Source organism: Bemisia tabaci, chromosome 4, assembly GCF_918797505.1.
Source record: "Bemisia tabaci chromosome 4, PGI_BMITA_v3".
NCBI classification, from domain to species: Eukaryota; Metazoa; Arthropoda; class Insecta; order Hemiptera; family Aleyrodidae; genus Bemisia; species Bemisia tabaci.
This window is the reverse complement of record NC_092796.1, coordinates 26,692,698-26,718,458: the sequence shown is the minus strand read 5'-3', so window position 1 is coordinate 26,718,458 and position 25,761 is coordinate 26,692,698. Positions and strand designations below refer to the sequence as shown.

At 37.4% G+C, this 25,761-nt stretch overlaps 2 protein-coding genes across 3 annotated transcripts; both read right to left on the bottom strand.

Annotated features, from left to right (window-relative positions):
• Positions 1-1,086: 1,086 nt before the first annotated feature.
• On the bottom strand, positions 1,087-11,002 carry LOC109044483 (secernin-3). 2 transcript variants are annotated; one of them, XM_072299584.1, is made up of 8 exons: positions 10,821-11,002; positions 9,396-9,561; positions 8,441-8,628; positions 7,506-7,705; positions 6,974-7,080; positions 6,229-6,423; positions 4,872-5,033; positions 1,087-3,930 (listed from the first exon to the last, which is right to left on the bottom strand). In XM_072299584.1, the coding sequence occupies exons 2-8, from the start codon at positions 9,549-9,551 to the stop codon at positions 3,700-3,702; spliced, it is 1,239 nt and encodes a 412-aa protein (XP_072155685.1). In that variant the 5' UTR covers positions 9,552-9,561; positions 10,821-11,002; the 3' UTR covers positions 1,087-3,699. The 2 variants fall into 2 exon arrangements, with proteins under 2 accessions (XP_072155685.1, XP_018917768.2); XM_019062223.2 differs by having other exon boundaries at positions 10,670-11,001.
• Positions 11,003-12,601: 1,599 nt separating this feature from the next.
• On the bottom strand, positions 12,602-17,588 carry p23 (cytosolic prostaglandin E synthase). Its single transcript, XM_019062387.2, has 4 exons — positions 17,430-17,588; positions 16,458-16,644; positions 15,255-15,449; positions 12,602-14,434 (listed from the first exon to the last, which is right to left on the bottom strand). The coding sequence occupies exons 1-4, from the start codon at positions 17,444-17,446 to the stop codon at positions 14,318-14,320; spliced, it is 516 nt and encodes a 171-aa protein (XP_018917932.1). The 5' UTR covers positions 17,447-17,588; the 3' UTR covers positions 12,602-14,317.
• Positions 17,589-25,761: the final 8,173 nt, after the last annotated feature.

Sequence of the window (25,761 nt, the reverse complement as noted above, 5' to 3'; positions counted from 1 at the left end):
ACACCTCGGTGGATGATGTCATATACTGACTTTTTCAAGGTGCAGTATCTCGATTAATATTGAACACAGGAAAGTGCTGTTTGTACCGATCTTATTATTTTTAGCAAAGCTATAAGGATATAGCATCAAAATACGATTCTGAGAGCAGAGCAACTGATTCAAATATTCAACTAAAATTCTGTTTGCATAAGAAAATAAGTTACTTAGATGTATTCCATAATTTTTGTAAGCTCTGTCAAAGTCTGACCTATCATGAATTTTTATTAAAAAAGAAAATATACTGAATAATAAAGGTACTATTTTAATAATTACTGCTTTAAAATTTCTTCTCCACCTTCATTATTTGTATATACTACAGTGTTTGCTGGAACAGTGAAACGCCTTTTCAATCAAAAACGCATCATAATGCCTCTCTTCGGAGGAGTCATCAGTGAAAATTATAACAAGTTAGTGTGAACTTCTGAGAAAATTGACTAAAATTTTGGAGTCAAAACTGACTTTTTGAATTTTTACAGGTTGAGACACTGCGGTTGAGTATGGCAGTTGCAAAGCTTATGGTGTCTCGTTTCAAAATCGATATTACTTAGGTTTCCATCATTTTGACAAGTTTTAAGGCAATCCCAACCATCTACAAATGCACATTTAACCGTTGTTACATTACTTTTCATATACTTTTAACTTATAAATCGGAATTTTCCTCTTTTTTTAGTATAACTATGTGGTTGTAACTGCTCTTTATTCACCTTGCGAATATTAGACATTTTCAAAGGTTTCAACTTTTAAAAAAGTGGAACGTTCGATTCCCTGCGATTTTGGCTGGAACTCGGTCAGACCCAGGCCCAGAGTTACCCATACAATCATCTCACCAAGTTTGGGTGGGCCACTTTTAGCCATTCGCAGCACCCTCTCTTGCATGACTGAAAACATCACGGCAAGAAACTATCCAAAGGACTCCTTAAGAAATTAGGAGAAGGCTGACTCTTGTTTCTGACATCTAACTGATCCGTAATTTTGAGGCTAGACAAATACAGCTACGACCCAGTCAAAAAGCGAAAAAAGAAGAAATAAATAAATATTCTGAGGTGCTCAACGTACAAAGTTTAAACTTTATTAAATATAAAGAGGATTTCAAAGGGATAAAATGCGTATAAAATCAATGTAAAGAGCCTATGCTAATTACTAAATAACTTAAAAAAATAACATACATATAGGTATGCTCAAACTTATGAAAATCATGCATCAACCTCTAAGTATACACACTGAAGTACCAGGGTCAGTCCGAAGTTATGCTAACTTATCGTTTCTTCTGTGTTGTTAAAAGAAAGAGTGGGGGATTACTAAAAGAAACAGGATTCTCCTCAGCAGCTTCTAACAGGCTAATAATTTTGCAAGAGCAGGAGATATAACACAGAAAATGCAAAAACCATTTAACTTCAATTTCTAACATAAAGAAACTGACTTTTAGAACAACACTCAGATGTCTCCGTTAGAGTCTCCCTGAGGTATAATTCAACATTTCCCCAATGTTCGTACCATGCAAAACCTTAAAAGTAAAATCACATTGAAGGAACATAAAGGAAAGATATGATGCAATCAGGCGGGTATAAGTGAAGAGGGTGGTGAAATACAGGCTCAACACAAAAAAAAGGGTGAAATCTGATTAAGTAGCTGATGTGTCCTTAGGGAGAAAATATTGATGACTGCGGTAAAAAATTACATATTTTCTTTGCGACTCCAAAATCTCCATTGGTGTTACATCCTCCTCAAAGAAAACTAGTCAAAATATTTCGTTGAACTTTGATGTGGATGTTTTTAAATGAGCAAGTAAATTTCAAGAAAAACTGCACACAAGTTTTTTTTAAAAGGATGAAATACCCCAAGATGTGCAACTTCGTAATTGGATGAGCGCATTATCTGACACTCAGAGCTGATATAATTCAGAAACCCTGTGCTTCCTATCTTTTAATAAGGTCGTCTTTTATTAAGGTGGGAAAAATTAATCGATTATCAATAATTTCCCTTTCGAAGCTGTGGTAAAGAATCGATTATTAAGGCGTTTGTTGCTAATACCATGTTTATCGATCCTTTTCCATGGGTTCAAATGGCAGATAAATCAATAAATCGCAAAGTACACTACGCCACTGATGATGCAATAAGTACTCTCTGAAAGCTGCTTCAATTGAAATTGAAAATCAAGGAGGTATGCAACAAAATTTGTGGTGCAAATGTCTTCTCCGCATGGAGCTTCTAGGAAAGTGCAGCTTAGTAGGAATACAAAGACTATAATGTCTAATACCACATTCAGATTTGCTCTTAATTGATCAACCACTGCGTGCTCATGTGAGAGCTGCTTAAGCGAAGCTAAAACCTGTGCATTAACAAATAAAAAAAATTAAGTATGAAAATAATCACAGATTATAAATTTTCCTTCATACATATTATAAGGTAAAAAAAATCGATTGAAGAAAAGGATTACACCGATATTTAGTTAAGAATTTAATTCTTAACCTATCCCCTCAATATATTTGAGTTTAGGCTTCTAAGACGATAAAATTCAAGTTTCTGAAACACACTAATCTTACAATCTTTGGTACAAATTACAATTATAATTGTGTTTTAGATCCTTCAAAGGGATTTTACAACATTAAGTAGTGACCACCTTAGAGGAGCTGAAAGGAACAGGAAAATAAACTAAAAATTAGGGAAAGTAATGAAAATGAGAGATATAAAATGAATAAATTTGGAATCGAGTATCACTGCACCAATCAGTTTCTACACTCATGGAGAAACTTTCAAAATTTTGTATCACAATCTGATAGTTACGGTGTAATATAAACACAAAACAATAAGGAAAGGAATAAAAGAGGTATAAAATTATAAAAATTGATACTACACTAAAATATAACATATTTTAAAGCTACAGCATAGCGCAATGACTGGGTCATTATCAATGTTCCAAAAATCACAGAGAAAATCATTAACAATAATAGAAAAGTAGGTTTCAGATTAATTTTTTAGGGTTTTCAAAATTACTAAAACAAAAACACAAATGTTTACTAAACTGATGGGAATGTAGGTTTTTGGTGCATAAATTTTTCAATGTATGTTGTCAGCTGATCTATAAAATGATAGTTAACATATTGATGACTATGGTAATTTTTGCGATGATTCCGACATTATTCTGAAGAAACGCAACAAATCTGATGATCAGCAGCACATGTAAGTTGCATTCATAACAATTTCTTCACAATGAGTTTGGTAGTAGACCCAGATAGCATTTTTATTGCCTGAGAACATTACTAGACTGCACTAGTCATAATACCAACGTGCCAATGAGAAAGTCATCGACTACAGGTTTTCCTTTTTTTTTTTGCTAAACACATAAATTACAAATAAAATTCGACAGGAACTATTCAGCGTGCTCCAGATAATTATGACAAGAAACAATACTTTTTCATGCAGAAGCACATGAAAAATTTGAACGGTGATTTAAAGTTGGACTTTCCGAAAAAAAAAGACGAAAGAAAAAGCTATGATTTTTGAACAATTGTGATGTTATATAAACAATACAAAAGTAAATTGTGAATAAATACATAAATAAAGATACACATTTCAAAGCTTATAGAAAAGCACAGCTGCAGTAAATAAATTGGGTGATGAATGGCTTTTTTTGCCACTTCATTATAAATTGAAAGCAGATTATCTAAGAAATTTCACTTCAGTTTCAACAGCGTCTTTGAGCAAATCGTCCATTTCTGATAGATCTAAGGTCGTATCGTTGCTGAGGAGAGTTTCCATTTCCGTGTAACAGATAGTCTCCATATTCTTAAGTTCTGTCAAACCAGCAGTTTTTTGCTTTTCAATTGCACTCTCATGAAGTCTGTATAACAAATGTGCTCTATCAACCTTGCGCTGAAAACGAGGTACCACCTGCAACATCAAAAAAACATTAAGTAAAATGTGACATCATATTTGAGATGTACAAGACGTTGGGTGCTTTCCTTTAATTTTTCCTCATAAACCTCAGTAAACCTCAGATTGTCCGAACTCCGGATTAGCTGGACTCATTTGTTCAAAACGTATTCCTCACTTTCTCTTGGTGATTGAAAAGTGGCAAGAATATATATCCATTGACAGGAAGCGGCTACTTTCCCGGATACTCAGTGCTTCTGTGATTGGGGAAGAATAGCAGTTATAAAACTGGCTGCTGGCCGTGCGCAAGAGAAAGTCACGGATTATTTGAAATAAGTAAATACCAGATAAATTTTTGTATAAGTATCCTCAATATTTGTACATTAATATTGTGAACTAAAGTATAAAAATAAGGTAGTTTGCATTGATTGCATCGACTTTCCATTTATATTTAAAAAAAAATTGATACATAACTGACTTCGGATTATCCAAATTTGCCGTTATCCGAACTGGCTGACCGCCACAATAGTATGAATTGTTCGAGGTTTACTGCACTTCGGCCCAAAGCTATTTTCCTCCACAGAAAATAAATCATGCTTATTTTAAGTAAGAACGCAAATGAACAAGTTCTCTTCTGGCTATCCTGGCTATTTCTAAGTGGATTGTGTGATTTATAGATGGTCTCGAAGAGTCTTGTTTCATCAGTAATAGGACAAAATGTCCAAAGATAAATGTCCAAAGTACAAACATGCTCAAAGTCAAAAAGTCCATATCATGGATATTTTTTACTCGTCGACTTTTTTTATATTGGACACCTTTTTACACTGGACATTTCTTTTTGGACATTTTAACCATCACCGTCCCATCTTGTAAGATGAGTTTAATTGAAATTCAGATTGGTAAAAGACAGAAAGAGATTCAGATGATAGACAAAAAAAGAGAGCATGGAAAGGTAATACCTTGGCTGGATCATTTTCGATGATAGGACTAACAGTATGTTGTGAAATTTGAACGTTGGGGGTGAAAATAAACGGTTTAAAAACTGATACAGATGGGTCAGGTGTTGCAGTGAACCAATGGACATGTGGTTTCTGACTTCCTGCGGCGGATAAAAGAGACACCTGCAAAATAAGAGCAAAATTATTTTCTATTTTTCAGTCAGAATGGTAAAACTGTGCAGACAGTAATGGTCAACGAAAATTAATTTTTACTACCAAACAGAAAAATTTAGTTTTTAATCCCATTCATAAAGCGAAGAACAAATGGATAGTTAAGTCAATTAAATCGGTCTGTTACAAAAGGGCTCAAGCTCCAGATATAAAAATACGAAAAAAACAGTAGAAACTGTATAAACCAACCCATTTTCAATTGCAGATCAATTAATAATGTGATTAATTAATTCATCACTTTCATATTTTAGAGCTCTGAGATTTATAAAGGGTCAATTAAAATGGTCACAACCATTTTCCTCGAATTCTCGTCTTTGGCGCTGAGCCCTTTTGTAACTGACCGATTAAATTGTTTTTATGGTGTCATTTGTAAGTATTAAGTGAACTAAGCTTCTTATTTTTTCCCAAACTTTTTCTTGTGGCAGGAACCATGAGAGAAGTTCACTCGAAAGGGAAAAAAATATGGAAGCCAAAAACGAGATTTGAATTGCAAGCTCATTGCTCTTGAATTTACACTCCACGATCAATATGGCAGCAGAAAAAAGAGCGGAGGAATACATGGCAACATTAGCGTTTGTATTTGATCAACAGGAGGTTATAGCTAGGCTGTGCAATTTTGACAGGCGATTTCTTTCTGAATGTTTTTCAAGTTTAATTAGTGTGCGGTGCAACTTGGAGAACATCACAGAGCTGACTTCTTACACACCTAACTTTGAATGACACGTCAACAACGCTTCCAGCAGCAGCAGCATCGTGGTAGTTACTCCGTAAACATGAACTAAGCCATCGATCATATTTGAATCGGAAATTCAAAAGATTGTGCAAAAGAACCAGGCTGCTCAAACATATTTTAGAGGATCTTGTAAAAGAAAGTGTTATTTCCCTGCAGGGACGATTTTCCTTGCGATTTCTTCATGCCCATCATTTTTCTTTTATAAAGAACTGTGGAAAGCAACAATTTGCAGGCCAACTCCTCCCTAGCTTAACTGACCCATCGCAGCGAGAATACAATCCTCTTATATTTCAGAATTTACCACAGGCTTTATCCCTCAACTGGCAACCTTTATGGCATTACCAGTGAATACATTTCCATTTTTCCAGAAATGTAAATGAACGAGAGGTAAAAAAAACCAAACTCGATCTTTACCTGGGATCCAGTTGTTGGAAACGGGTTATCTGTGCTTCGGCAAATGCCAGAATCTTTGTCCCGTAAAACTGTAAACATGTCTTTCGTTTTAAATTGGTTTGATTTGGTTAGATTTCCTAATAACTCGGAGCCTTTTTCAAAACGATCACAGCTAGTTTCTGGGTTGGCGAATATTTTCTTAAAATTGAACTCATCCTGTAAAATTAAAGAACTATAATGAGAAGAGCTGAACCGAACAAAAAATGCATGGGATAAAATTTCACAGGAACTCGAGACACATAAAATACATTAATTATGATAATGATAGGATTTGATAGTCTATGCTATAATGGCTAGGAAAATATCAGGAAATAGTTGGTACATACATCTACATCTAAAATTTATGAGCTATCGTAGATGCCATAGAATTTTAACTCTTCAAGATATAAAGATGCCTTTCGTTTCAATATTTTAAAAAGAAATAGTATGAATTACTGAAATTGTATTGCTAAAGGCGTTTTGAATGTTTGATTTTGAGTTTAAATTTTTTATTTTACTTTCCTAACTCTCTTTCATTTGTCATTTATCAGCGCAATGTAATTTACCTCTGTTGTTCAAATTATTCTTGTTTCCTTGGTTCCTCATTGATAAAACAAACTGTTTGCCTGAAACTTCTATCCCATGTCAAACTATGCTAAATTGATTGGGTCTTTAGCACATGAACACAAGATCAAACTGCTAGTTACATAATGTGAATATTAATTACCTCCCCATTCCAGAGATTATTTCCTTTGGCATATTCTTTTAAGTCAGCAGAAGATCTATCAAATCTAGTGGTCAGACTAAGACAGTTAGAAATATTGCGGTATCCTTCTGTAATACAAACATGTTGGTTAGAACATAGTGTAAAAAACAAGTTATGGGCATGAAAGAAAGCGCTACACGATTCGATAAAAGAATGTTTCCTTCAATACAAGATTGAATCCCAAAATTGGGATCAGAACTATTTCATCTCTGAAAATGTCAATCATACTGTTAGGTTTTGTGTGTTTTAATGCAATTTCCCTATTTGCAGACAACTTCGGTGCAAAACTCAGACAGACTTGAACAAACCAAGACAAAAAACAGCACCACAAGCTTTAGACTTTTTTACTTTGGCTTTTTTACTTACACGTTGTACAGCTTTCAATCATAATTCCCCTGCTATAGCATTATTAACGAAATTGCTAAATCCCCTCTGACAAAAGTTCATGTTAGAATGAGCAAGTATGATAAATATAAACAAATACTACAAATACCTTTAATTTTTTCAGCTGCCCATAAATGACCGGCTGTTTCTAGGACCCAGGCCTCCTTAGCATCTGCAATTAGAAACGAATTGTGATACGTGAAATCGGGATCCGTATCAGAGCAAGGTCCACCCTGTCCGTGCTTCTCAAGAAGAGTAGTGATTATAGTGACAGCCTCATCCGCTGATTTCGCTCTTTCTAAACCAAGCCTGCACAATCAGTTAATAAAGCATTTTAATCTTTTGAACAAAGGAAGGAGTGACAAGGGAAGAATTCTCTAAGAGGCAAAAATCTACTTACCATCAATAACACTTTCACTATTGAAGCCTTGTGTACCTCAAGGGTGCAGAAAAGTCTTAGCCTTCCCCAATATATAATTTGCTTTCCTCAAAATTTGCTGTATTTCTATAATTGCGCCTCTGTATAAAACAACGCGCTTAACAGCTTCCTTCCCCAAAAGTAGCGTGCTTGAAAGACTTGCAGCATATAAAACAGCGTGCTTAAAAGTTTCCTTCCCCAAAAGCAACGCGCTTAAAAGTTTCCTTCCCTAAAAGCAGCGCGCTTAAAAGTATCTTTCCCCACAAGCAGGGCGCTTGAAAGACTTCCAGCAAATAAAATAACTTTCTTGAATATTATTAAGCTTAATATTCAAATGCTGATAAGGTGTTTTTTACGGAGCATGACAGCAAATTATTTAGATAAGAACAAAGATTCCTGAAATATTTCTTTGATTTCCAAAATTTTCAAAGCAATGATCTTCATCCAACAGAATTTCACTTCATTAAAAGAATGCTGGGTTGTTCGTTTCACACTAAACGCAAAATCCTTTGTCACAACTTATAAGCATTTCTCAAAAATACCAGTCCTTTGGTGACTTTGTTTTTTGGCGACGGTTATAATTAATTTTGCTCATCAGCTGAATTTATGGATACTGAAAGTTATACCTGACAAGATCCATCCCTAGGAGTTTCTCCTCAGCATCTTTTGAGGATTGAAGTTTGGTGTAGACAGCTTCATTGCCAATCACAACTCCTGCTTCATTGGCTCCCATCTCTGCTCCCCACATCCACGCTGGTTTGCTCAAGATTACTCCTTGAGTTGCTTCTGCTTGCTCAATTTCAATGTAGGTACACTGCAGGCAAGATAAATAACTAAGTAACACTAACATTGACTATGTTGTAGCATAACCTAAGCAGAGAATACAACTGACCTCTAAATTAAGCAGTACTTTATATCTGTTTTGGGGGTAGGAGGGGGCTAATGATTCATGATTCTGTACTTAGTTATATATAATGGATGGCCAATGTGCGAAACTGAATATTTCCGTTTGCATTGTTGCAAGTCTTTTTGTCATACTTCATTTATTTTTTGGAAAACTAGTCGATGTAATTTTTTGAGAACTTTCTTGATTTTTCTTCTCTGTAAGCAAAATACCACCTGTAAATTTCAAGCTACAGAGTTGGCTTGTTTCTCTTCGGAAAAATAAAATGGGCGCAGAAATTTTGAAACACCACAATGAAGATAGGTGGTTTTGCACTTTGCTCATTGAATTTTTGTTGTAGGAGATGGGAGGGTAAGAGAAAGGAAAAAATCTGTCAGGTTTATAAGGTTTCTAACTTTCTAAAAGTTTCGAACTTTAGTTAAAAACTTAAAAGTTTACTTTAGTTCATAGTTTCCATATCCATCAAGTAAATTTAGCAACAAAGCTGAGCACAGCCGGCAAGAAAATTATAGGGAATGGAATGAAGATAGGAGCTTTCATCCTGTGTTGACACTCCAACCACACCACTAAATTTTCTAATACACTATAGTTAGATATGAGTGGAAAAATACCTAACAATTATGAAAAAAAAATGCTGTTTTTCGTTTCGGAACACACTTAAAGAGGACCTTACTTACCATGACTTTGCTACCAGCAGGATATGACTCAGGTTTTTGATAGATTAGTTCCTGGACTTCTCCTTTAGGGCGGTCAGAATTTTTGCCAAAAATAATCCCTCCATGAGCAGTTAATGGAGGTAAAACTACAAAAGTATCACAGCTTACAAGGGCCATTCTTCAATTTCTGGAAAAGAAATATACATTATATAGGTAATTAATTTTTTATTGTGCTTGATGATTCTAATGCTTCTTTCATTGACTTTATTACCATTTTAACAAAATGTACAACTGATTTCCACGGCCAGAATAGCACAATTTAAGGGCACAGTAGAGAAATTCTAAAAGTAAAAGTACTCAACATGAAAGTAAAAACCTTCATGTTCCCATATTCTGGTCATACCATTCGTGGCAAGTTGAGCAGTTCATCCAGCAGGTATGTCACTGCTGTATGTGAGGGGCTTGGCGCTTGGAGGACAAGGCATATAAGTGCAGTTTTTGAAAAAATTGAGATATAAATGATTCCTAGTATTACTAATCTTAATGCAGGTTTTATGGAAAATTTGCTCCCAAATTCCAATTTTTCAGCATCGAAGTCAGTTGGCACTTTCTTCCCACCTTGAGGATCGACGTAATTTCCAAACTTTTAACAAGTATTTCTCGAAATAGCAAAACCTGCACTTACGCGCCTTGTCCTCCAAGCCCCTCGTGTCTGGCTTGTGAAACAAATTGCTTGCGACATGAGACAACCAATCTCCTAGTGGAGTGGTGCAACCTCGAAAGATAGGTTTTTATCAGCAGGTTGAAAATGTTGATGTGCAAGATATTAATAATAATTTGACCCCGCCTCAATTGACTGATGAAAAGTCAAGCGGTATATTACAGAAACAATCAAATGAATGGGAACATGCCAACAATCAGATTGTATGATATGAAAAGCCTTTAACCTATAGCGTCCTGATCATCAGCAGGATTTTGAAATTGTCTCTGTTGAGGCAACGCTAATACATCGTCCTGCAAGATGAAGTTTGGAGGGTGCATGGACACTTGGAATTAGGAGAACTTTACTCCCAGCCTAATGGCTGTCTGAAAAGGTGGTTCGTGGGGAAATGATGAGAAAAGCTGCAGTCAAGTAATCCTTCAAGACCTGTCAAGCGGAACACTCATAGACCAGCTAACAAGCCTTGATAAAAGTAAAAAAAGATAGGCTTGAGCAAAAATGCAAACGGACTAAACAGACTGTTGCGTTGACTTGAAGAGAACGCCGGATTTTTCATGAGGACAAGAGTACTTACTCGATTGAAGAGCCGGATTAAGGGACTGAACAATTGACAGATACAACACAACCCTCAGACACAGACGGACTGGAGTAACACAAATGCTGAGTGATAACAGGCTTGAAGAACGCTAACTTTTTGTTAAGATGAAACTGGAGTGATAACTTACGTTTCTAATTACGGAGGAGACACGGGGAAAAAATTATTTAGATGTGTGAGGACAGCCCGGACAGAAAAATTTCGGAGGAGCTCAGCCAGAAAAAGTGTAAACGTCAAAATCGGTGCGCGGTGCCAATTAGTAAATAATGCAGACGCAATGTTGCGTAAGTGTCTACAAAATAAGGATTTATCCACAACTCCACACTTCGAGAAATTGAAGTTAATTCGGGAAAAATTTATTGCATCCACGGCTTTCTGGCTTACAAGAACAAAATAAGTGCTGGACGCTTTGGCTGGACGGAAAACCTTTTCGATTGATAAATGGAATAATGGAAACAGGGTAAAAGGTTGATGACGGCGCAAATACAACTATTCGTGCTTGATGAATGCCCGTGTTGCATCTGCGAAATTGAAGGCGCGATTGCCTAGGGCATAAGCTCGAAAAGCTCCGATTTGTGCTGCCAGCGATTTCGCTTTGGGGCGAAAGGCTAAAAAAACGAGGCCAGTATAAGTCTTTCCTATTTTCAGCTGTGTTGTTCCATTTTTTCTTTTTCAATTGGTGTCTGATCTCTTTTATGATGTATTTGTGGACCTTTATCTGAAACTCCTATGTAAGTAATGACCCCATATATGGCCCGCTAGGCACGTGTTTTGAGCAATCCTTCCGTCAATTTGACCCGGCACGAGCACCTAGGGGTTAAATAAAAATGTATAGGAAGTTTTGTCCCGGATCCCAAGCCCAACTTGACATGAGATGGTGGGTAGAAAAATATAGAACGATCGCCTAAGTTTTAAGCTACATATCTCTGTTAGGAATGTTAGTCTTCCTGAGCTTGTCATAATTTATTTTTTCTTTGGAAAACTAAGTAGTTATAACGAAAGTACTTGAAAAATTCCTTAATTCTTCCTCTTGGATAGCAGAATATTCTGTCGAGCTGTAAAGTTGACTTGTTTCTCTTCGAAAAACAAAATAGGGGAGGAAGTTTTTGACCACCGTAACAGATGCGTTGTTTCACACTTCGGCCATCAAGCTTTAGTGCAAGTCTTGATCATAGACTATCTCATAAATTTCCTAACTAAAATTTACCAACTGTAGGCATACAAAATAACCTTTTCCTTCCTTACTTTAAAGTTCCTCATAACTTCTCATTAGTCTCAAATTCGGTGCCTCAGTTTATAGAAAACAATAAATTCTCAAGTTGGAACAAAAACTAAATTAATCTTTTTTGACACTTAGTTTTCAAACTCGGTTTCATTATTTTCTTTTAAATAATACAGAATATTGCGACTTCGATATAATACTATTTTTACCAATATTGAAAAATCATGATTCAAACTGCATCAGGTTTTAATTGGCATTGTATTGAAACTTCAAACAAGTCTCTTTAGGGTCTTCATTTTCTTACTGGTGCCGTTCTTACAACTACCACCTCATTCATTAATATAGTGAAGAGTCATGCCATTTTGAAAATTCCAACGTACAAATTCTACTGCCCTTATAGGCAAGTTTTCCTGAGGTTGAAACCTTCAGAGAAAGGCATGTCAGAAGTACAGAAACAATATATAAAAGTTTGAGGATCTGAGGATGGGAGAAAGCCATTTTATCATCTATTTCTTAATCCCTTTGCTCTTTAAGATGCATGTATTACATCTTTCACTATTGCGTTGAAAAGGCCAGTTGATGACTGCCAAGACCCCCCCCCCCCCCTTTAATACAATGGATATTTCTTGTTGTTAGGAACATGTCCCGAAAACAAAATATGAATGAAATATGGGAAGAAAATACTGGAAAATGGTGTAAAAATTTATTCACGCATAAAAAAGAAATTCGAATAAAACAAAGAATAGACAGTTGTGAAACGTACACTGATCTTAACCACATATTTCATACAAGTCTCGAAGGTAGCCATCATTTTCAGAAATAAAGTGTGGTTCACTAAGCATGACTGCAGAAATTCTTCATCGACATCATGGTTGAAGAAATTGGAAAGAAAAAGATGAATCTTGGAAGTTTGTGGACGAGCAAATGCACTATCTCATCAGATGAGAAGAGAACTGCCTTGGTGCATAAATAATGGAGAGTTTTTAAATTTTATAACAGAGTTGGAAAAATGTATAATTTTAGAAAAAGTTCCGTAAAAAACCCTGAAAAACTGAGGGAAAGAAAGATCTTTGGAAGAGCAAGGAAAAGGTGCCATCAAACTTGCTCACATGGACCCCGAAACAAAGTGTAAGTGCTTAACTACTATTGTCTGTGAAGAGCCCCACTGGAAGTAAAATTACTCCCATTGGAAAAGTTGGCATAACTGCAGGGCAAAAAAAAAGTTCACTGAGAAAACTGAGCTGCCTTCAGTAGGAAACTGTTAAAAAAAATGGTGATTATGCGTGATGAAACAAAATAAACTCCAATGAGAAACAGATATTTCAGATTTCTTACTCGAAAACTTCAAGAGACAGAGATGGACTATCAACTGAAGATCACATACTAAGTACTGCGCTCTTGAGATGAAAGAGTTTTAAAGGGGAGGAGGCAATTTGTAGCATTAAATAAAGTTAGAATTGGAGAGATCTCATAGATATGAAATCTAACACAACAGAGTTTTTAATCACAGTTTAATGAATTACTGTGCAAGCAGTTGATGGGCTCATTGAAATTAAAGACGATCATGTTCTAGAACATGGAAAGCTAGAGGGTAAATTAAGCCATTTTAAAAGTTGGCTGAACTATAAACAAACTTTAAACCTAAGTAACCGGAACTGTAATGGATAAAAATTAACAGTCGATTATTCAAAATGAAAAAATGAAGGGGAAAGAAATATCTGCAATATAATACTCTAGCTTCATCACTGTCTCCTAAAGTTTACTTATGATCATGAAATCTATATGCTTTCCAATGTGAGAGAACACAGGGGAAAAGTGGTCATAAACCTGAGAATTAACTGGTTATTTTATCCACACAAGAAGGACATGGTAAAGCCTGAGGAATGAAAGAAAAAAAAATTTATAGATTTAAAAACAAAATACAGAGGGAAGAAATCGAGTTAAACCATGAGTTTGGTTCTCCACACAGTTCTCCCCTTGGATCACTTGGTGCAAGTTGCACACATGCGAAAAAACTGACGAGTGGAGACAGGGCTTTCATATTTAATATTTAAGAGTAGATTTTCTAAAGGTTCCGTAAACCTTACTGCCGCTCAAAAGACAACAATGTAAACGACTGAAAATGAGTACGGAAAGGATGGCTTTACATATATGTAATGACACTGGTTTAAGGCCAAATTAACAAATGATTACACTTACTTAACTTCAGAATCAAAGGCTTGGATAAAAGTTTAAAAAAAAGAAAAATTAAGAAAAAACTAAATACAAGTACAACTATTTAGAAGTGAGGAAAAGCGGAGACATATGTTCAGAAACACACTTTTCTGATCATTCTGCGCTTTTTCTTTCGCGGAGCTATACAAAAAACAAGGTTGGAAATGGAATTGGTGTTAAGTTTATCACTGTTACTCTTCCAGGTCAGGAAGATCTTCGTCATCTGAGTCTTCGTCATCCATTCCTTCGAATGAAGGTTTGTCGTCACCTCCACCCATACCTCCCATTCCACCCATCGATCGCATTAGCTGAAAGAAAGAAAATTACAAAATAAAATTAAGCTATTAACTATATTTAAAAACTCCTACTCACCATAGGTCGGAGGGAAATGCAATCATTACAATGTATCAGAAAAGATCCAAAGAACCAAAATCAGCTAGTGCCAAATTTCATTTGGCAATCTAATTTTTGTATGAAAACGTTGGAGTGGATTCCTTCAAAAATTTTATAGAATATGCTTTGCACTATGCGAGAAATTCACTAAAATTTGCACAAAATCTGCACTATCGTTTTCATGTAAAAAATTAAATTGTCCAATTAAATTTGGCAATGGCTGATTTGGCTTGGTTCCTTTTTGCTTAATGCAGTCCAAATGCGACGAGAATTTTGACTACCGTCAACACTTCTGTAGAGATATGAGGTGTTTCCTAAAAAGATTTGATGACAGAATTCCTTTAGAAGGATTTCCATCTGGAATTTTGATTGAGTCTGTGAGAAATCATATGTTTTAAGCATTTGTCTCAGGCACAAACTGGGACTCTCAAACTGCCACTAATTCTTAAAATTTCTCAGCCATATCTGTGCAGAAAATTTCAAGATCTGATCTAAAATGTGTCTTGAACGCATCAGATACCTTCAAGCATCAGTTCACTTCAAAGCATCAAGTTTAACGATCTTAGAAAGGAATCTGTTAAAAATTCCATCAATGGGCCTCTTTGAAGCCTCTAGTCTGTGCATGGAACGGGTGCTTTAAAAAGTAGTTATCATGGGAAATAATGTTGGTGGGAACATTTTCTGGCACAATGAGGTCTCCTTATTAGAAAAAACCAAAATATGGAATATACTTACGTCATCAAAGCCTCCTCCTTCCATGCCTTCCATGTCGTCTTCACTATCATCCTCATCCTTCCATTTGTTGAAATCGACCTTTAACCAATGATACTTATTCTTTTCTTTCGTCAAATGGGGCCAGTATGGTCCTTTGTCTTCTTTCTTCTTAAGCACTAATTCAATTTGTCGTTCACGAACGTGCTTCACTGATTTCTGAAATCAATCAAGTTACCGTTAAAAAATAAAATAACTAGCTCTTCGTGTTATACTAATTCAACAGCCAAGATGATAGTAGGTCGATGGTTGAATGGTTAACTAGAAAGTAAAACAGGAGGGCTACAAACTTGGAGAAAAAAAATTCTCTGACCAAAATTATCAAAAATTCCTTACTTTTCACATCAAAAATTCGACGCAAAGAACTGAAAATGAACAATTTTTTACAATAATTTCACTATAAATGATGTAAACATAAAAGTAACCAGATCCAAAAGAATACTCCCCGACTGTTGCTACTACGCGCAGTGGCTAAGTGGCCTTTGCACTAGCTTTACTCAATAAACGTAGGATTCACTGCTCAAATTTCAGTCCAAGCAATGGATGAGCGGTCTGAAGCATCACAAAATCATCTGACATGCGAGTTCAATCCCCGTCACTTGGATAAGATAATAAAACTATGTAAATGAATTACTGTTGCTTCCTGCAATGGTTCATTTATCGATCGTTGAAAAACGCTTTCTAGTGATTTCAAATTTTCTTTCTTTCTTTATCACAAAAATCATTTGGCTCTAGAGAGGAAAATGTACCTCAAATCATAAATATTTGGAGGAAAGAAATAAAAATAGAATTGATTTCTCATTGATAAGAATCGAAAAGAGAAAAATCGGAATCAGAAGTTTATTTATGAAAAAAAATTATATAGAAGAAAAAAAAAGTAATCAATATTGAAACTTAGCAAAACAAATGTAATTAAAATGCCTGTAATTTTTCATCATTTCTTGCCTGAGGATAGAAACTTTTCAATCATGCAATTGCAGCCACATGAAAAACCGAGTAACCGATTTGAAATACGGGAAGGCTAGGAACTTTCAGCATCACTGCACAAAACCCTCTATACCGCTGAAGGTGTGAAAAAATCATAAAAAGCAGAACTTCCTCCTTCATTAGAGCTGTGATAGGAAATAACTTGATCATTAGTTTCATAATTCGAAAGAGATAACTTACTTCTGGATCTATTTCTTTATATAGTGGAACTGTGACTTCATATAATTTCTTCTCCACGCCACCTACACTTTTGAAATAAAATTTGTCTTCTTCGATCTTAATGTCTGGATCTTTGCAGTCTTCTACATTTATTGTTACAAAAACAACACCGGATCGCTGAGCCCAAATAATGGGTGGGGGAATTGCTCTGAAAAGAAAAAAAAATTCGAACATTAAAATTGACTCGGATGATGGGTTAGCTGCCATGGTCATAGAATCATGTTTTGATTGAGGAGCTCTCTGAGATTTGCTGCCTTTAATTCCTCCGAGGTCTTGGTCGGCAACACCAAGCGATGCAAAAGAAACTTAGGGATTCAAGGGCATAAGAACTTTAGAGGACCGAGAAAGGATCTGAGCGTATGATTAGATCTACATGGCATAAAAATTGTAATATTGAGCCATGAAAACTGGGCAACCAAATTAGGAAAAGTCTACAAAATAATTGATACTGGCACGGCACATGTCCCTTCCTGTCCTTAAGAGTGGTAAGGAATGATCAGATGATCAGGAACATCAGGTTCTTGCTTAACGTTAAGTGCAGCGCAAAATCAGAACTTTAGTTGACTGAATAACATTGTTCTGGGTTTCATTCGAAATTGTTAGGCCTCAGTAAATGCAAGTAATGGACAAGCATGGCATGATTAGGAGGCATGGTATTACTTCATCCTGGAGTGATGTTGGTGAGGGGGATAATGGGCGACGAAAGAATGGAGCTAAAGTAGAAAATATGGTCAACCATTACTTGGAAGGGAAATATATGCTCATTTAAGCGAATAATGAAAGAAACGTGCAAGTCTCACGCCGTTAATCGATAAAGAATTGACCGGCCAAAGGCAGGAAACGAACATGGCGACTCGGATATAAACAACGTCCGAACATCAGAAAATATCACAAAAAGAAAGGAAGTATGAGATAATGGACTGAAATACTTACGCCTCTTCTTTCGACATGTTAACTAGTGGACAATAAGAGATAAGAAACTAGTAAAATTTCAGTGAATTCAACGTGAGCTTTCCTGAGATTGCGGCACAACAACGCACGGCTTCTAAAAATCCAATTGCCTTTTTCTTGAATCATCTACCGGTGTTGCCGCCTATTAGGTATTATTACGTCATTGGTGTTGGCACCGGTTTTCGACATCAACCATCGGCGTTCAAAAACAGACCCGCGCAATTTCATCCCATTAAGGGTGGAACTACTACGTACGCACCTCGATTTGCGACGTTGCACGCTTTGCATCATTCTTTTATGAAATGGTGATTTATCCTGATTATATCTGAATCCTTTCATTAACCTAGAATCCCACACAAAATATTCCGTGTTGCAGAGCCGGATTTAGGGGAGGGCCAACAACGGTGCTATGGCATCGGGCGGCAAATTTCGGATTTTCTTTTTTTTTCATAACTAGAAAATAAGAGGAAAGAGACATTGAAAGAGAGAGAAAAACTGAGGAAAAAACAATTGGGTGAATATCTGGAGCTTACAATGTGAAACTCTCTACCTTAGACCTCAATTTTTTTTTCGAAAACATGAGTACCTACATTCATGACCGAAGTGCGAAACCACGAATCTCCGTCTACAACGTTGCAGACTTCCTGTAATACTTAGTTGAGGGGCTTGAAGGACAGTGCGGATATAAAAGCAGTTTTCGAAAAAATTGAGATATTAATGATTTCAAGTAAAACTATTCCTAGTAATGCATATTCTGTGAAAGATTCGCTCCCAACTTTCGAATTTTAAACATAAAAAAATCGGTTAAGAAAGAATCTATGTAATTTCGAAACTTCAAACACGTATTTCTCGAATTAGCGAAAACTGCACTTGGACGCTTTGTCCTGCAAGCCTCTCATTTATTCTTGGGAGAAGTATAGTCAATGTATATTTTCTCGAAAACTCTCTTGAAATTTTTAATCTGTAAGCAGAATAGGTATTCTGTATGATTATGAATCTCAAGCTATAAAGTTTGCTTGTTTCTCATGAACAGGGCCGGATTTAGGGGGTGACTACATGGGGCACGGCCCATGGCGGCAAATCTAGGGGGCGGCAAATTTTGCAATTTTTTTAAATGTAGGTATAAAAAAAATCAGATTCCAAAAAATAAAAATACAAACGAGAGAAGGCGACAAAATCTCAAATTTCCTGAGAGTATAGTAATTTATAATTTTGTCGTCTTTCGGTGATACAAAAGACAGCACCTTCAATAAGTCGAGTTAAGAGAAACCAAACACGCAATTTGCCCTGGAGCAGCGCGGCGCAGAGAGCAATGATGAGAACTTGAGATGAATAGGAGAAGCCCTCGGCGCGGCGGCCGGCATGTAAAGCATATTAGCGCCTACACGACTGCATGAATACTTCACGCATTGCGGCAAACACAGTGCGGTCAGCAACGGTCGACGCGACGTGAGATGCATAGCGCCTACAAGACTACATGAATGCTTCACGCATTGCGTCAAACACATTGCGGTCAGCTTGGCGCGGCGCGGCGGAAGTTAAAATTATTAAACCACATTTATGTTGGTTCTTTCATAATTTTTTTGTTAATTTCTTATACATGGAAGGCCTTGTCCTCACAGAGATAGGTTTACGAAACTTAACTTTCGCACAAAGTTCCGTGAACTTTAGCTAGTAGAGCTGACAGGGCTTTCGCAAAAAATGTGTCCAACACGAGTAAACGCTTCTAATGCACCCCTCTTCCTCCGGCACGTTCACTTGATGGTTTTTATTGATGTTTCAAAACGAATGAGAAGGGGGCGGCAAAATACAGGCGGTCCATGAGCGGCAAGTCGGTAAATCCGGTCCTGCTCATGAGATTTTTCAGTGTCAACTGATATCGAACCAAATCCATCGTATAAAACTAGAAAACTGATGGTTTCAGAGGCCAGAAATACTGTGAATTGTGAATGCATAGTATACCTACGTTATTCGTTGACGCACCCACAAGAAATCTAAATTTTATTCATTTGGGGACGTCCGGAACTTATCAATATTGCGCCAGAGAAGAAAAAGAGGAAATATAAAGTAGGCCGCTCAAGATGATGCTTGCAAAGTCCACTCGTTTAACAATTCGTAATATCTCTTCCGAATAAATTGTGAACACCAAAAATAACACTGACCTAATTTGAAGTTGAATGCGAATAGGCACCGTGTGGTTAGTGGTTATCTTCGTGCTCCTTTTTACTATAATGTAGCTCCATTGGAATTATTTCTCAATTTGTTTTACTTCGATTAATTTTGTAGAAAACACGTAATCCGGGTCATTTTGGTCCTATGCACGGCACGGAGTGGCATTGAAAGCGATCCTCAGTGGGGATCAAAACGCCTTCAAAATGGCAGTATGTGATTTATCCTACACGCCGACTGTACGCATAGCCTACAACAGTGCAGGAGTTTTGCACATCTGGACACTTTCGCCTTCGGCGTTCAGCTTCTAACGTTATCTAACAACGAGAAGAGTAGAAATTAACAATATCCACAAGTTCTCTCAGAAATCAATATCTTATTACGGAAAATTTTGCAACTAAAGGATTTTCATACAGCGTCTTTAATAGATAAAGTGACCGTCGCGTCGTAAATATAACGGAATAACTAGACGCAGCCCACATTTCACAGGGGAGAAAGCAGGACAATTGAGTAGTCGTCACTCACATATGTACCAGACTTTATTCATCGAGTGCTATATAGTTTTGCCATTGCACCTAAGAAATCAAATATTACGCGTGTATTTTGCGGCCTGTGGTGTTACAAACTTCCCATCCATTTAATTTTGTTGTAAGACTGAAGGTCGTCCTTTTTGGTTCCGAATCCCGTGCGATTCATAACTATTTTCCTTTTAAAATTTCGCTTATCTACATATCATGCTCAAGTACCTAATTTTTTGCGATTTCGAGCGCCGGCAACGTTTTAATAAAGTTAAATAATACATTTCTCTGAAAATTGACAATGTCGCGATAACAATCAGTAATGGTTTACTTAATCGGTACAATAGGCAACACTGGAATTAATTTAAGTTGTTAGATAAAAAATCGGAGCTTCAGTTAGTGTTGCATGCAACGGATACCAAACTAATTTCATTTTAAAACTTGGGTGCAGCTATTCGAGCTCCATAAATGTGCGTGTTGCATACGCACAAAAGTGAAGGCGTTTTGACTTCAGACGCTCACCGTCTCACCAGCAGCGTAGCGGCACTCAGTGGAGCGAGTCGATCAAAATAAAAGCTCATATCGATGCTCGTATCAAACTTAGAGGTTATAGAGGTGGTTCCGTTGTTTTTATCGTGCAATTTTTCTTCCAGAGACATCTCAAAAAATTTAAAATTTAAAGAAATTAACATCAAATGTGCCAAAATAAAAATTTGTGTCGACAATAATTGTCGGTTCAGCCTCCCTAAGAGACGCGTTTCATTGTGCGGAGGGCTTTACTGTGAGAATCTAAAATGACAGAATAATGTTTTCAATTCTTCATTTGAGGGGCTTGGAGGACAAGGCGCATAAGCAGTAGAGTGCGCCTACAAGACTACATGAATACTTCACACATTGCGCCAAACACGGTGCAGTCTGTGCGGCGCGGCGGCGGAAGATAAAATCATTAAACAACATTCATGTTTGATCTTTCATAATTTTTTTGTTCATTTCTCATGAATGAAAGGCCTTGTCCACACAGAGATAGGTTTACGAAACTTGGGTACTACGGAACTTTTGCTAGTAGTGTTGACAGGGCATTTCCAAAGCATGTGTTCAACACGAGCAAACGCGTTTTATGCACCCCCCCCCCCCCCCCGCTGGCACGTTCACTTGATGGTTTTTATTGATGTTTCAATATGAATGAGAAGGGGGCGGCAAGTAGGTAAATCCGGCCCTGCAGACTAGTTTTACTAGAATTCATTAATACCTCAATTTTTTTTCAATAACTGCACTTATGCACTTTCCACCAAGCAACACCGCAAACGAGATACGTGATTTGAAAGTTTCACCGTCGATATGTCTTCAGTTACTGATTGCTTCAGGATCATCGACTCGAAGCATCAGTGGACTGAGTTAATAAAAAGAGGAAAAAAAAACTGATCAACGTTGAAGTATTGAATGAAAGCCGGCCTGAAGTTTTATGGCAAATAAGCTAAATACTCAGCCAGCAGTGAAGCGTGGATGATCGCGACAATCGGTACTTCCCCGAATCGATTTTTAAAGTGATCGATGCGAACACCCTGTTTATCGTATACTTTGCGATATGTGGATGTATTTCTGTCAAACGGAACTAAGCGCCAAATTGAGTTCCTCTTGAAGAATTTAGAATGCCGGATAGCGCGTTCTGTCAAACGGAACTAAGCGCCATAGGAAAGCATTGCGAGTGTAGGACAGAATGAGCCCGACGCCCGATTCCGCCGCCAATCCAAGCCCCCCTCTACGTCCCTCCTCCGATGGCGCTTAGTTCCGTTTGACAGAAATACGTCCATTTAGAGATTGATCTGCCACTTAAACCCATGGAAAAGGATCGAAAAACAGGGTGTTCGCATCTATCACCTTAATAATCGATTCTTTACCATAGCTATAAATGGAGAATTATCGATAGTTGATCATTACCTGTTTATCGATCCTTTTCCATAGGTTTAAATGGCAGATCAATATCTATATATCGCAAAGTATGCCACGCGCCACTGATCGTCGCTTAGCTGACATAAGAGCGTAATTACACGCGCGAGAAAGCTTTGAATATTTCGAAGGCCAAAGTGCGGAACCACGTATCTCCATTGCCATGGCGGTGTTTCAAAATTTCCTCTCCTATTTTATTTTCCGAAGAGAGACGAGCCGACTATAGCTTAACATTCATACAAAGTATTCTACTAGCAGAAGAGAAAAATCAAGAAAGTTTTCATCATGGAGATGTTGCATGTGTGAGGAATTTGCGATTTGACTGTAAATTCTTGTGTAAAAGTTCGCGAGAAACACGATGGTGCCACTAGTTTTCTCTGAAATCAACTCCCAAGCTCAAAAGAGCTCTCAAGTTGAGGCCAAAATGGAGGGGATATCCCACGCTATCCTGAGAGTCCACCTCTACATCAAGACAAACTCTCCATGCAAAGATAGGGAGCAAATACATTGACAGGGCTGCCACTTTATTTGGGGACTCCAAAACTGATAACACGGCAACCCTGCTAATGTACTTGCTCCCTATCTTTGCATGATTGAGCGTTTTTGCAGGCAAAGACCCCCTACGAATGAGCAGGCGATCACAGAGCGGGAGTAGCTGGTGGAGCGTGCATGAAGCTCGCTCGGACTCCATGATTATACTCTGTTGCTCTCTCCTCTCCTCTACTCTTTGCACATCACATAATGGCGCCAAGCACAAATTTCACTCTCGGAGAAAAATTAAACTGCTCAGCTCAGGGAATTGACCTTTTTGATCGGGATTAAATTTCTAAAAGAGTTCAAACCAAGTACTAACCAGGGTAATTCTCAAAATTCTTTGGCAAGACATTTTTCTGATATAATTTAAGGATTACCTAAGGAGGGAAAATCTTTAGCATATCTGGAGAAATCACAAGCTTGTGTGGGGGCCCCGCAGCGTTCTGAGGCATTGAAATCAAATTCTAAACGTACCTACTTACATTTTGAATTTTGATGGAAAATAAGGGGGGGAGGGGCTTCATTTATATCTGAGCCATGGGGATGCCAGATGATGAGGGATGAGTTTGAGGATTTTTGCGCTCAGCAGAGATGTTTTCAGGAGCATTGGGGGAACTAGTTAGGAGGAGGGGGGGAGAAATATTACCCTCTCCTGACTTCAAGAAATATGAGGGCTTTTGCTAAGTTAGCTGTGTTGCTAGACTTTCATTGTGGAATTTGTAATTCTACCAAAAATATTTCCATGTGAAGATGAACCATCAAGCTAAAAATTTAACTCAGCATTCGCACAAATTTATAAATTTTTTTTTGTGGCACAATGGTACAACTTCTGGGAAACATCCTGTTAAAGGTAACGAGGCACTTAGCATATTTCTTGAAAAATTTGCTAAAAAAATATCTTTGCACATTTCTGCTTTTGATAACTATACCTACAAAAGTACATAACGATCCAAAAAGTGGTGAATTTTACCAGTCAGGCATCAAGGGGTGAAATATGGGAGCATAAATATAGCATTAGGTACCTAAGATGACATTTGAATCAGTGAGTTCGAAAATACACCAACTCGGAAAAAAAAATTTTCAGGAAACACCTAAAACTTCGCAGCGGGCGAAGAAGTTAGTTTAAGAAAAACTTTTTTGGTGCCAAAGGACGCAAGAAGTACTCTAGAGACTTTAACGCACCAAGTTTCAGATACTGATTTTTCATAGTCTGCCCTGAAAAATTTATATTTTTTGACCTGAATAACGCTTGAATATTTATATAACTTGTTGGCACAAGGTATACTGAACCGAAAAAAGAAAACCGCATAATCGGATAGTCACCCGTTTCCCTTGATCGGCCAAAAATTGGTATTTCCAATGAAATTCTTCGATTCCTCCCTTTTCCCGTCGCTGTTTCGAGCACTTCCGATTGCAATTTCGAAATATCCTTTTGCGTGCAGATGCTTCTACTTATCCATAAGTGTTACTAAACCGTAAAAAAGTGAAAATCGAAAAAAACCCGTGTTGGAGTGTTTCCGAACTCACTGATTCATTTTACATTATTGGAAACATGATTATTTGGATAGATAAGGTGGGGAGACGGCAGACGATAGGATGGGTTAGAGTAGGTATTGGTTAGAGAGTGCTCGAACTGCTCTGAGTTCCCGTCGCGCCACGCAGCCATCTTGCCTGCTCATTCCGAGGGGGTCTTTGCCTGCAAAAAGTAAACATCATCTTTGCATGGAGAGTTTGTTTTGATGTAGAGGTGGACTCTCAGGATAGCGTAGGATATCCCCTCCATTTTGGCCTCAACTTGAGAGCTTTTTTTGAGCTTGGGAGTTGATTTCAGAGAAAACCATGGGCACCATCGTGTTTCTCGCGAACTTTTACAGAAGAATCAACAGTCAAATCGCAAATTCCTCACACATGCAACATCTCCATTACATTGAGCGATTTTCGAAAGGAAAACGAAAGTATGGCGGGAAGTCTGCAACGTCGCAAGTGGAGATACGTGGTTTCCTACTTTGATCATCGATATGCACGACAGAGATCATCGCGAAGTGTAGTTAGGCTCTTACGTCTGGAGGGCGACGTCATAAACCGCGCTGAATGGAAATCCGACCGAGAACAACAGAGACATTAGAAGAAGTGAACTATCATAATCCACGGACTCAATAAAGGGAAATCGATCCGATCACACTTTAGCGATAACACAACAAAAACAGCTGGAGGTCGGATCCTGGATATCTCTTTAATTCAAAATTAAAAACCACTTCTGCCGCGCCGACCCTCCTCTCATCCCCCGAGCTCAAACCCTCTCGGACCCCTCCTCACCTTGCAACCTCAATTTGGAACTAATCATAGCATGATCCCCTCCGTGGCTGCGGTGCAAGGCCCCTAGGTCCGTCGCACAGTTGCTCCGACTACAGAAAGTTTGATTTGCACTTAAAAAAAATTCTCGGCGTTTTTACCAAGGTCCGTTGGTACCTTTACAATCTCCTATTTTTTTACCAATTGGTAATTTTACCGAGACAGACTGGTAAGCTTACCTAAAAACCGGTATTTTTACTGTTTTTTTTTTTTTTTCAGGTAAGAATACCACTTTTATTGGTAATCAATTCCCGGTAACTTTGCCATTTTATCTCGGTAATTCTACCACAGTCGATAAAAAATATTGGCGTTTGTACCAAGGTCCAGTAAAATTACCGAGAAAGTTGAAAAGTTTTACCGAGATTTCTCGGTGAAATTCCATAAATGGTAGTTTTACCAAGAAAAAACTGGGATCAAATAGAACCCTGAATTCTTGGTAATTTTACCCTTTTCTTAGTAAATACACCAGAGATTTTTTTTTCAGTGTGAGCTCCCTCTGATCATAACTCTGCTTCATCCGAAGAATTCCACTGGGGAGAACCGATACCACCTTTGGGTTGTCTAAGGGAGCTGATTTTGCCTAACTAATAAATGGAAGGCGAAGTGCCGCTCTGGTGTGTACAAATCTTTGGCTGCAGAAACAATCGTTGTTCTGGCTTTGGGGTCCACATTTGCCTATCTCGCAAATTGAAGGCGAATCTGCGATGATTTACGCGTGGACGATTGAGCTATATTTTTAGGAGTATGTGATGGCTAATAATAACAACTTGTATAAAAATATATAATTTTAGAAA